Source organism: Neomonachus schauinslandi, chromosome X, assembly GCF_002201575.2.
Source record: "Neomonachus schauinslandi chromosome X, ASM220157v2, whole genome shotgun sequence".
In the NCBI taxonomy this organism is placed as follows: Eukaryota; Metazoa; Chordata; class Mammalia; order Carnivora; family Phocidae; genus Neomonachus; species Neomonachus schauinslandi.
Genome location: NC_058419.1, coordinates 37,774,113 through 37,786,868, shown reverse-complemented (window position 1 = coordinate 37,786,868; position 12,756 = coordinate 37,774,113). Strand labels below are relative to the sequence as shown.

The following is a 12,756-nucleotide window of genomic DNA, read 5'->3' as shown; positions in this document are numbered from 1 at the left end:
GAATGCTTTATCCCTCTGTGAAAGGTCTACCCAGCCTGAATCCTACTTTGTGCATGGAGCCCTCCTGTATAATCCCAGTCCACATTAGTCTTTGTCCAAACTCTAACAGGCCTCATTGTCTCCATCATTTATTCAGCCATTAAATCATGTGACCTCATCATCTGTTTCATGAATCTTGTCTTCTCAGTATGACTGCAAGCTTTTTAAGGGCAGGAAGCATGGCTTACGCCTATTTTATAGAGCCTCTCCCCCACAACCGTTATATCGCTTGCTGCACTGAAATGTTAGAATTTACAATATTAAGAGGAGTACTAGCTGAGAATGGTAGGTTTTGATGTAAGATACACTGTCTTAAGATAATGCTAGCAAATATATCTTGAAGCTTAAACAAACACTCACTCTAAAATGTCTACAAGCAAAGGGATAATCATAGTGGGAATTCTTCTTTCTTCTCTAAAACTGTAAAGCCATCTCTAAATGGAAGAAGTTAGAAACTGCTCCGAAATCCAAAGTAATACGTCACAACTCAGTGATAATATTAAAAAATGTCTGTACCTCTCCTAATGATAACAAATCTCACACAGGTTGTATAGACAGTGAGGCAAATAAACAACTTTCAAGTCTTGACCATATCTATTATTTCACAGATTCCACTACCACACTTAGTATATGTGCTCCCAAAGTGAGTACTCCACTAACCACCTTTAGGTATAAGCTTTTCATTAAAGCAAATAAGAAGCAATTTCAAGAAGTGCTCAACTACAGTGGTTTACATATACACACACGGACTTAAAAGGCCTTACTTATAATAGCCAATTAGGCAAGGTGTTTTCCAATTTTCCGTCTCTCTAAAAAACACATTTCCTCAGAAACATCAGGTTCAACTGTCAAAACGAATGTTCTCTCTCTGCCTTCACCCTTCCACCATTAAGAGTGGGTAAGCAAGGGCAAAGTTCCTACCTGTCAAAGACGTTTCCTTATATTATTATTAGCAAATTCATTAGAAAGCCCTAAAAGACAGAGAATAGGAATAACAACTTACAAGGAAAGCTAGAAAATCCAGTTCTTTTCAAATACAGGTAGGTGGTATTATTAAGTATACTAATAAAGTAAATGATAAATGCCATGTCAAATACTAACTGACACGCTACTAGTTTGAAACATTTTTTACTGGTTATTTCTTACTCAGATGCCTTTAATCTAGTTTACTCATAGTTTTCAATAAGTTTGGAAAAAAAAATACTTGAAAGCCTAAATTAAGCTTTCTCATAAATAAGCTCTGTGCTTATACATGTTTGTAAGATTAATTTTTAAAAGATTCCCAAAATTCTTATGAAACATTAGTTGCTTTAGGTAGAGCCACTATCGTGCACCTTCAAAAACTAAGCTAAACATGGTGCTTATAGTTATCAGTATTGTACTGTACACTTAAAAATTTGGAAAGAGGGGCACTTGGGTGGCTCAGTCGGTTAACCGTCTGCCTCCTGATTTCAGCTCAGGTCATGATCTCGGGGTTGTGAGATCAAGCTCCGTGCTGGGCTCCGTGCTGAGCGTGGAGCCTGCTTCAGATTCTTTCTCCCTCTCCCTCTGCCCCTCCACCCCTGCTCTCTCTAAAAAAAAAAAAAAATATATATATATATATATATATATATATATGGAAAGAGGGTAGGTCTCATGTTATACATTTTTTACCACTAAATAAATACATCAATCAATTTTCTTTTTTTTTTTTTTAAAGATTTTATTTATTTATTTGAGACAGAGAGAATGAGAGACAGAGAGCATGAGAGGGAGGAGGGTCAGAGGGAGAAGCAGACTCCCTGCCGAGCAGGGAGCCCGATGCGGGACTCGATCCCGGGACTCCAGGATCATGACCTGAGCCGAAGGCAGTCGCTTAACCAACTGAGCCACCCAGGCGCCCCATCAATCAATTTTCTAAAAGCATCATACATCTGTATGATTAAAGAGAAACTGATTAACCAAAAATGACTGACACTCCAGTAATCTGAGAATGTAACTTGCAAATAAGATTGACCATAGCAGGCCCTGTTGAGACACACTGGAGAAAAGCTACAGAAGACACGGTATGATCAACAGAATGCCCTCCTATTGACTGCATCCTGCAGTCAGAAATTACAGCGGGGTCTATCCTTTAATATTATCCGTTCCATAATCTCTGTTATGGAGAATGACTGTCAGCAAGCTCTATAAACAAAACTTCATCCATCTATTACCACCTCAATACAGACCTGAAAGTAAGACACATCTGAGTATCTGAGGATTTACAATTATGTTCACTGACAAGTCAAGAAACAGAAAGGCTCATGATCAGAGAGTGGTTACATTTATCTGTTTGGGGTATACTTAAGCTACTTGTCCCATGGCCCCCAAACTTGCCCAGAGGCCTCATTCTCATTTCAACATGGTCTCTTGGAAGTACTCAGGGATGCATATGCAAGTCTTCTTGTATAGCTAAACTTTATGCTGTGCATCTGTTTCTGGTAGGAATATATATATATTTTTTTTAACAAGAGCACCATAGCCGCTTGTTGTGAAGGAGGGACACCCAGGATTGTAAAGCGTGAAATATGCCTGTTGGAGCAGCTCTACTCCAGACCGGGCACTCAAGTCTCCTTTTTCCGCCCTGAATTCAGGCTTTACCTCACTTGACTACGGTTGTGTTTTTCTCCCTCCCTGGCTCCCATGCGCCCTCTAGTCCTGCCTCCGGCTCTATGTGACTCTCCTTCTCCACAGAGCTAATGCTTTCACAGTGTGAAAGAGTGGCTTTCTGCAAAACAAGTTGCCAAACAGGGCAATGATTAGAGGAGTCTGTGGAGTAAAACACACCACAAACCACACATCGCCTCATTAGTGTCAGGGAAATAGAAGCGGTATCATTCCCATTTGTTCTTGTGAGGGTTTTCTGAATTGACAAGAGGGTGGGGTAGATGGGCCCATGAACTGAACAAACAATTTTAACCACTGACTACCGGGCACCTCGTCCTGACATCAAAGAGCTATTCCACGAACTCAGTGGCCAGGCTGGCGGCAAGTTTTTGGTTTGTAACGCCAAAGAAGTGTGCAAAGTTGTTTGTTTATTTGTCTTAATCATGGGAAACTTCATAAAATGCACTGAGGGCCATACTCTAACATGGAAAAAGGCCAGAAGACTTCATGAGGTTCTCCTTTACTGACTAAATCACCAACACCATCTTCCACTTACCAAATAACAATTTGCAAAGGATGTAAAAAATGCACCCATCATCTACACACTTACCTCACCGCTGTTCAAAATCAGGATACAAAAGGTATTTCCCTTGCTACAGTGAGGTATGTACTGAGGCCCAAGTTTCCCCAGCTATATAACTTATTTGTACCCCAAACCACCTAGGCCTGTACAGTCGCTAGGCTACACACGCAGTAACAATGTCACAGAGAAGCAGCACACCGGTGTGACCAGCACACAAGCATCTCTTTGAGGCCGTCACAGTGCTGTAGGACCTGGAGGCTGACAGCACAAAAACTAATTTTTCCATAGATTCCGTTCTAGGAGAATGACTCAAAGACCCACTAAGGCCCGAAGCAAAGCAGAATTTGGTGTTAAGACCTTGCAGCAATCCAAAATCTCACCATAAGATACGTTACTAGAATTGCATGTCATATGCTTACAGAAAATATATGGAATGGCAAGGCAAGCTACACAGGCTGTTAAGTCAATCTCACTACTTTCCATTACTAGAGAGCTGGTCAGCATCTTCTGGCAGGATATTGCATAATACAGTCAACTGTGCTCTCCCAGCATTGCATGTGGCTTTGGGTCACAGTGTGGATTATCTGTAAAATGAAACAGGGGAAAGGCAAGAATCATCAAGACCATCACAGACCTTATTTAAAAAAACAAACAAAAACTAATATTAGTAGGCCTGGACTCAAGTAGAACTTTTCACATTTGCCCATCCACTGTAGATCACAATGATCACAAAGCAACATGGCTGATCTTGTCCACTGATAGCATCTATCCTTCCTTGTCAGCAAAGCTGCAAATGGATCCAGCTTGATTCCTTTACTTTCTAAGCCTGAGGATGCAGGACCTAGAATCGAGTACCAGGCAGTACTTGCAGTCCTTCAGAAATTTCCTTTAATCCACATCTGAAACTAAAAATTCTTGAGATAGTTCTCCATGAGGCTGTATTTTGCTGAACGCTGTGCTAAGATACACACTAAGGAAATCTAAGAGTCGCTGGCCGCTGTACAAATTGATGATATATAATATGTATAATATGTAAAGCTACATTAGGGAAACCCAACATACTGTCAGGTATTTTTACTAGCAATGCAAAGCTGAAAACTACCACTGATCTCTACCCATCTGAGCATTCAAAGTCACAACTGGGGCAGGGGAGGCTGGAGAGATCCAGGAGACTGACCAAATCGTCACAATAGTTCTGTCACTGCTCTGTGGTTCTGTTAATTGAAAAAGAAATGACGCTGGATAACTGCCGACACTTGAAAAACACATAATAAAAAATCTGATTTCGCCTGACCAACTAGTTTTTTCTTCCCATTCCTTCACCTCCCTGCTTTTTAGTGGCACCACAATCCTCCTAGTTCCTCGGGCTTGTAAACTCTGAATTAGGTTCAAAGCCTCTCCCCGCTTCACTTCCCCCAGCAATGGGAATTTGGTCGAATTTTTTTTTCTACAATGCCTCTTTACTTACATGCAGTCCCCTAATTTCAGGTCCTCGCCCAAAAGCTATCTGAGCTATCTTTATACTTGATGCGAATTCTATAAACCAACGTGTCTTCTTCTCCTTTCTCTCAAATTAGATAGATACATTTGGGCATAGATGAAGAGGGGGAAGGGGAGGTTCTTACGCTTGTGATCAAATTTCATAGCCATTCCAACTGAGCTGTTGAACAAACTTTTCCTGAGCACAAGAATAGCTAGGCACAGAGCCAAGAAAAGAAGAGGCAAGGATGGCAGCCAAGAAACAGGTGAGCTGCAAGCTTTCTACTCCTACACAAAAGCTGGCCCTGGAGTGCGAGTCCCTGCATCTGCTGATAACTTCTTCCATTTCTTGATTTTGCAACATTCCTATATTCATGAACTCTGCCCCTGGAGTGGCTCCCCTACTTTTCCAATGCCCGTTTTCCTAGCGCCCTCGGAACCTCAAGCCTAGCTGGTCTCCTCTACTGTGAGACTCTTCTCCTTCCAAGTCATCTTAGGTCCTGGAGGACTCTTCTGCCAGTACTGTTCTCCTCCTCATGTGAGAGACCATAATCAGATCCAGTATCTCTTATCCAGCCTTCCCAGAGGGTTCCCAAGACAAAAGGCTACTTGTAATTTCCTTGAAGTTTTCTGATCTTTGAGACCAGAGCAAGGGGGTGGTATGGAGAATGCTGGGCGTGCAAGTTGCTGGCTGAAGACAGCTGCTGAGAATCCCCAAGTGCTGTGATAAGGGGGGTGGTGCTGAGCAATGAGTTCAAGAACTGCCAGGAAGACTTCAAGACCTACCGGTCATACCAGACTCTTCACGAGTAATTTCTGCCCCTTTGCCATTTCAGAACTTGGCTCAAAAGTCATCCTCTTCCCAAAAACCTTTTTCCTGACCACTCCTTTTTTCCACGGCATCACCATGCTGATGTACGATGTTTCCCATTTTTTAACTTCATCTACAATCACGTATATAGTGCACTGTCAGCATTTCAAGCGACTCTGATGTCTGTATCATACCTTGAACAAGACTGGAAGCTCTGAGAGGATAGAGCGACTTCTCTGGTTTCCAACCATGGAACTCAGCATAATGTATATGCTAAAAGAAATAACAGGTTTTTTTCCCCAGTGACATATAATTTCCACCCAGCTCCTCAAAACTAACATTTTTAAGGTTGAGCAAGTTTGAAAGTATGATACATTAAGAACTGCAGAAAATACACCCACACTGGATAGAAAAGATGCCACTTATCATTGGACCAAACATAAACTATGCTCCACCCAACCAACTGCACTATTACACCACACTTCTTCCTTCGGGCTCTCTTATTTCTACTACATAAGCTTGTGGCTCATTTCTGCTCTTAGTAGCTCAAACTCTAAAGAAGTTTACTGTTGGGGAGTCTACTCTTCCCACCTACACAACCACTGGCTTCCCACACTGTCTCCAGTGTCCTGTGAGCAACTGCCCAATTACTGATCGTGGAAAGACAGCTTACACATTGAAGGTCCATTCTTGGCAGTCCCTGGCTTTTACTGCTGGTCCTCACTTAGCTTAATTGATTCAGAACAGTATCAAAAAGAGACATTATTACACAAGTTCAGGGGAAAAAAAAAAAGACTATTGAAGAAAATTTAAATGTAAAAGCCATGGTCATTGTGCTGCTTTAAAACAGGCAAGCATGTGTGACATTGAGAGAACAGAATAACGCCTATTGAAATAGGGAACTTTGACTAATCTCATTGCACAAGTTTTAGCGTTTCACACATATACATTCTCAAAAAGTAAGGTGGTCTATAAATGGGAAGCACAAAATCATAATCCTTTGCGGTAATACATTACAGTGTCTTAACACAAATACAATTTCAAAAAGTGAACGGTTTTCTAAAGACAACAATGTGAATGCTAGTATTTCTCTAAGAAACACATACCGAGGGGGAAAAAAAACTACTCATGCATATGGGCTAACAGAGCATTTTTCACTTTCTCAGTAGTGGTCTTTCTTCCCATTGGACTGAGAGATCCCAGCAAAGACTCCTTCTTCGTTGCCACCCACTAGCTGCGACCTGAATGCCGCACAAACACAATTCATAAGCAAGAGAAATTATGAGCTAGATTATCACTCCCTTTGGCCATATGGGGGAGAAGGTAAAATAAGCATTGAGTTTTTCTTTTTAACTAAATATACCTTGTCCTACATACACCTTTATGCATGGATATAAAAATAATTTTGTAACTTATATTTCTACATCCTCCCATTTCAGTCACTGGCTGTTTTTACAGCATAAATGACAACTGGGGGCGTGCCTTCTTTCTTTTCTCTCAGTAAGAGAGGACACCAGACTGCCTTCCAATGAAAATCAACATTGTTGAAAAACAACCCATAAAATACCTTCAAAGATGCTCAACAATTTTCCAGACAATACATGTCGTTGTTTTGTTTTTTGTGTGTCAAGAAAAACTATACATTATGGCCATTATGCTATAGCATGGATGAGGAAATCTGTAGAGGCCTAGTAGCATCATCTGCGATAGACAGATAAACCTTCCAGCTATTCTGCTCAGTCTTCGTTAAAAAAAAAAAAAAGACATAATAGAAATATGTGTTTAAAATGCTGTATTAATATCACTTTGACCTGAGCTGCATTATCAAATCACCTTTTTAACGAACATGTCATAGGAGTGTTACTATTCTGGTGAAACAAAGTGCTTGCTTCACCTTTCTAAAACAACCCAATTCTTCCCAAGCACACTGGGAAACAGTAATTTGACTACTGTGACAAGACAAGAAAGAGTTAACCGTTCAAACACCTGATCAGAATCTCTCAAGAACTGCATATCCAGGAGTGGATTTTTTTTTAAATTATATTTTATTTACTGCGATGGAAAACTGTATTATTGATGTTAATGGTAAAGTATCTTTTATGTGCCATGGTCTATACAAAATGTAGTAGTGCATTAACTTCAAAGGTGGTAAGAAGATTAAAACAAATAGTTCAGGGGCGCCTGGGTGGCTCAGTTGGTTAAGCGACTGCCTTCGGCTCAGGTCATGATCCTGGAGTCCCTGGATCGAGTCCCGCATCGGGCTCCCTGCTCGGCGGGGAGTCTGCTTCTCCCTCTCCCACTCCCCCCTGCTTGTGTTCCCTCTCTCGCTGTGTCCTTCTCTGTAAAAAAAAAAAAAAAAATTTTTAAAAAAAAAAAAAAAAAAAAAACAAATAGTTCATGGGACGTGACATGCAACACAGCATTAAAAATATAAGACTGAACAATCCCAGTGCCTTGGCAGGATCCTTTTATATTTCTTTGTTAATGAGGGAAATTCTTAAAATCCAATCCAGCAAGCGTAAGTGTAAGGAAAAGCTTTTAAAATCTTATCACAACGTGTTATTTAGTGAGCTAATCATCAAAGCATTTTTTACGGCAACAGAAGGGGGCTTTACTCATCAAAATCAATACAACTCACTTTAAGAGATCATATTTATGCTGTTTTTAACTCCTAAAAGGTGCCCTTCGCGTTTAACATTTCTGGGGGAAAAAAAAGACCTAAAATCATACCACCGGTTTCCAACAGCCACCCCTCCCCCCACCTCAGACTGAAACCATCCCAAGAACCTGGGACTCTTACTAGGATCTTGGCAGCATTCAATCTCCCAGTTTGCTAAGTTAGAGAGAACATGACAAAGGCTGGTGACATGGAAACAGGAAGTTCACTACTGGAAACTGGCAGGGAAAATTGCCATTCCCTTACAGTTGCTGCACTACGTTACTGAGGTCCTCACTTCTCTAACCCAGGGGGTCTCAACGTGTGGTCCTGGGAACTGTGGCAGCATCACCAGGGAGCTTGTTAGAAATGCAAATTCACGGCCCCACCCCAGACCGACTGAATCCAAAACTCTGGGAATGGGGCCCAGCAATTTGTGTTTTAACAAGCACTACAGGAGATTATGATGTACTCTAAAGTTGGAGAACCACTCCTCTTCAAACTTTAATGTGCGGAAGAATCACCTGGGGAGCTTGTTAAAATTCAGCCGGTCTGAGGGGTGACCTGAGAGCCTCCATTCCAGAGCAGCTCCCTGGTCAGGTCTTGTGCAGACCACACTGCAAGGGTTTTCCGAAACCGGTGGTTTACCGAAATGACCCAGGGTGTTTATAAAATACAGGTTCCCAGGCACCACCCCAGACCAAATTAATCTGAATCTCAGGCGAGAGGGCTAGTCGAATACGGTACAACCAGTGGTTCTCTGCCTCAGCTGCACGTTCAAAATCACCTGAGGAGCTTTTAATAATCCTGATGTCCGGGCCCCATCCAAGACCAATTAAATCGGAATCTCTGGGCTTGTGACCCAGGTCTCCACATTTTTTAATAATTCCCCAGTGGTTCGAATGTGCGGCCCGAGTGGAGAACGGCTGCTGTGGAGTCTAACTGGCCCCCACACCTGGCACAGTGGATCCCTTTATTGTAGCAAATGGTTTCCTATAATGTGGCTATCTGGGTTCCCACATATGAATCCAAGAGCTCTGGTTTTGAAGAATAAAATGCACCTCAAGTCATTTTTAAAATCACATCTCAAACCTGATTTCTGTGGGCAAATGTGCCTGGAGAACCGAGACCGAGGATTTAGTAATGCAGTCCTCACTTTTAACGCGAATGTCATGTGTCCTCCATTAAACAAGTTTTCACTGTCCTCCCAAGCTGTAGCTACTGCTACCTCTGTGCAATGAGGAAGATGCTCCAACAAACAGAAGCCAACAGTGAAGAAGAATTTGTAACCCTACAGCCTGTCCACATATTGGCATCCCCTCCTTGAACCTGAAACGGACAGAGGAAATTTCTAATAACCCTTCAGAATGGAAGGGTAACTGCTCAATCAACAACTTTTGAACCTATACAAGGCAGATTTCACTAGTTACAGACATGTTGACAGAGAAGGTTCTGGGAAGGGATGAAAGCGGTGTGTTTTGACACAGGAGAATCTGATTTGTTGAAAGCATGTCTTCTGGGGTGTGTGTTGTGGGGGGGGGGGAAGCAGAGACAAGACCCGAAACACTGCTGCTCATGACATGATACTAGTAACTCAGGGTCTGGGGAAAAAAAGAAATATGTCTATTTACAGCTTATGCCCCCCAGCACAAAGCCGCTAATAAGTACGTGAGGCTATTAAATATGTGATATGTAAAACAGAAAATGTGTGGTGGTTACTAAGGCACTGTCAAGTTATTTGACTCCCATAATCAAACACTGCTTTTAAGACATTTTCTTGAATTTTCCACAGCACACCTCAAAAATGACTTTAAGATAAATGAAGATAAGATGCAGTCCTCTTTCCACTTAAGCAAACTTTCGTTCTCCCCTTGGTCACGTTCAGTGTCTCTTCTAAGTTAGTTGTTTTGTTGAACACACGACACATTCAAGGCCTGCTAAATGATAATGGTTATTATTCTTCCACCATCGTTTCAACATATCCCCAGCGGTCAAAAGTGTGCCTTTGGTCTGTTTAGTTCCATGAAAAAGAAATCCAGCGGATGGGGTATTCGAAGACAAGCAATACCTAAACACATGTGCAAAGTAGCCACTGTTGAGATGACATTTTCAAAAAGCATTTTTTGTATGAACTGGTCAAGCTCACTTTCCTTTTAAACTTCTTGTTACAGTCATTCAGTTAACCCAAACTCACTTTAAAATGTGTGAAAATAGCACCTCCTGAAAAGTGTGTTCTCATATGCTTTGGAGCAATAGAGCGTGAATAGTAAAACAGCCTTTGCCAAACTCATGTAATTGAACAGGAGTGAATTTTTGCAGTCCCATGACTTTGCAGAGCCAACCTATGTATCATCCCACGACTGGCTTTAATACATCACAGACATCCAAGAGAAGACAAAAAAGTCACAAATAAGTGACTCAAGCTAATAAATATTTCATAGTTTTTTTTTTTTTTTTACATGGCAGTCTCTTTTAAATGAATCTGACTTCTTAACCAAAAAACACATTGGCTAAGTAAAGGTGTGGGTTTAGGATTTAAGCTCCTAGAATTAAAACTATGGAATTTATAAAGATATTTAATTTATTGGGCAAAGTGTCATTCTGGATGCTCTTTCATGCATTTTTTATGAATAAATGCCCAAAGATGAACCAAGTCTGAATGAAAATACACAGACCACAAAAGAGTGGCAAAAATACAAAATTAAATACATTTAAAGCATTAAAGCCAAAGAAAACAAACAATACAAATTTACAATTTCCAGGACACTTTATTGCAATTTCCACTTTACATATTAATATTTTTAGTCTAGGCAGAAGTGTTTATACTTATCCAGTAGTAGTCTAATCCTCTAATCTCACAAAATGAAAAGCAGTTTAAAAAGAACATCAATTCAGGTATTTATGATATGGGGACAAGGGGCACTTGTCTTAGCAAGGAAAAGGGCTGATGGTTTTCAGTATAAGTTTCACTGAAAATTTTCTCTATCATTTTTGTTGTTGTTGTTGATGCAAAGTACTCATGATAAAAACAATCGCCCTCTGTGTCATTCTGCCCTTCCTTGGGCTTTACATTCTGTCTAGCATTTAACTCAAGTCCGTTTACACTCCGTTTACACATTAAAAAAAAAAAAACATATGCCCCATCTCCCACACATCCAAATGGACGGGGATTAGAATTAACCTGCTTTTAGCTGTAACAGTGCTATTTTAAACAATTTCAACCACACACTTGAAGGGTAAAATAACTGAAAGTACAAGCCAGAAGAAAACATAAAAATTCCTACACACTTACTGTTGGATTGTTTAACTATTTCTCAAATCGTCGAGCCTAACACAGATTTCTTAAAAGTGAAATTGACACAAAAGCGAATGCACGCTTCATGTACAAACTGACAGTGGTTCTATGGGGACAGCTCTTTTTGAATGAGCTATTACCCAGACGGTGGAATTAAAAAAAAAAAAAAAAGGTCTCACTCTTCAAATGTGAGAGAGCTGGCGGTGCGCTTCACTAGAAACACATTTTAATGGGTATGTTCGGATAAAAATAGGTAGTAAGGGAAAATGTGTTTTTAAAAAAAACCACCTCCCTCCCCAGGACACAAGGAAACCCGAAGGAAAAGACGGGTAACCTCATAAGCTCCGGAGCTAAGTTCCATCACTAGCAGAACAGAAGTTGGATAGTTGCTATTTTTCACCCTGCCGTGGGATAGTAACTCTCCCTGTGCAAGGCACGCGGGGCGGGAATACTGGCGGGGCTTTCACGTGTGGTAAATGGAAACCAAAGTGAGGAGAGGTCAACACCTTGAGTAATCCAGATCCCCAAAACCAGGGCGGTGGGGACGCGGGGTGGCGAAGGAGAGAAGGGAAGGGTCAAAACTCCTCGAAGTTATCGCAAAGAGAAAGCGAACACCTTTGGGAAACTGTGAGCCACCTCTTGCAGCAGCACCCTGTTCCAAGTGTGGGGTGCCTGCCTCGGAGGGCAGAAAGCGCGGGGTGTCCTTACTTAGGTAGAGTGGCTCCGGGGACCCGGGCAGAGAGAGGGGCAGGGGCAGCCGCCGGCGGGGAGGCGGACTCATACTTTGCTTCAACTCTGAGCCCCATCCCGAGCGCAAGAGAGAGAGAGCGGCGGAGGGCACGGTACTCACTAGGGCTCGTTGGTGAACCGGGGGGTCCGGGGCTGCTGGTATCCGTACAGGTGACAGTAGAGCACATCGAAGCAAAAGCAGCACATCTCCGCTGACACCACCATCTTCCGGGAGCCGGGCGATGAGGACGAGGCGGCGGACGACAAGGAGGGCGAGGAAGAGGTGGCGGCGGCCGGGGTAGAAAGTAGGGTCCCCACTCCGCAGCTCGGAGGTGGCGACAGGGAAATCCCCCCGCCGCCGCCGCCGCCGCAGCCCTGGGGGGGAGAGAGGGTACAGCCGCTGCCGCTACCTCCTCCGGCTAGACCTCCCAGCCCGTTGAGCCGCGTGCCGGCGCCTCCTAGTCCCAGCTCCCCAGCTCGGCACTGGCTCTCTCCGCTGCAGTGGGAGGAGGAGGAGGCGCCACCACCGCCACCCG

The 12,756-nt window shown here is 42.4% G+C and overlaps 1 protein-coding gene across 1 annotated transcript in view; it reads right to left on the bottom strand.

Moving 5' to 3' along the window:
- Positions 1 to 12,748, bottom strand: part of AMMECR1 (AMMECR nuclear protein 1) — a gene marked incomplete at its 5' end in the record, with an annotated part of 108,834 nt that extends 96,086 nt beyond the window's left edge. The window contains one exon of the mRNA XM_021686592.1: positions 12,342 to 12,748. Coding sequence (XP_021542267.1) covers positions 12,342 to 12,748 — 407 coding nt within the window. The remainder of the gene's footprint in view (positions 1 to 12,341) is intronic.
- Positions 12,749 to 12,756: the final 8 nt, after the last annotated feature.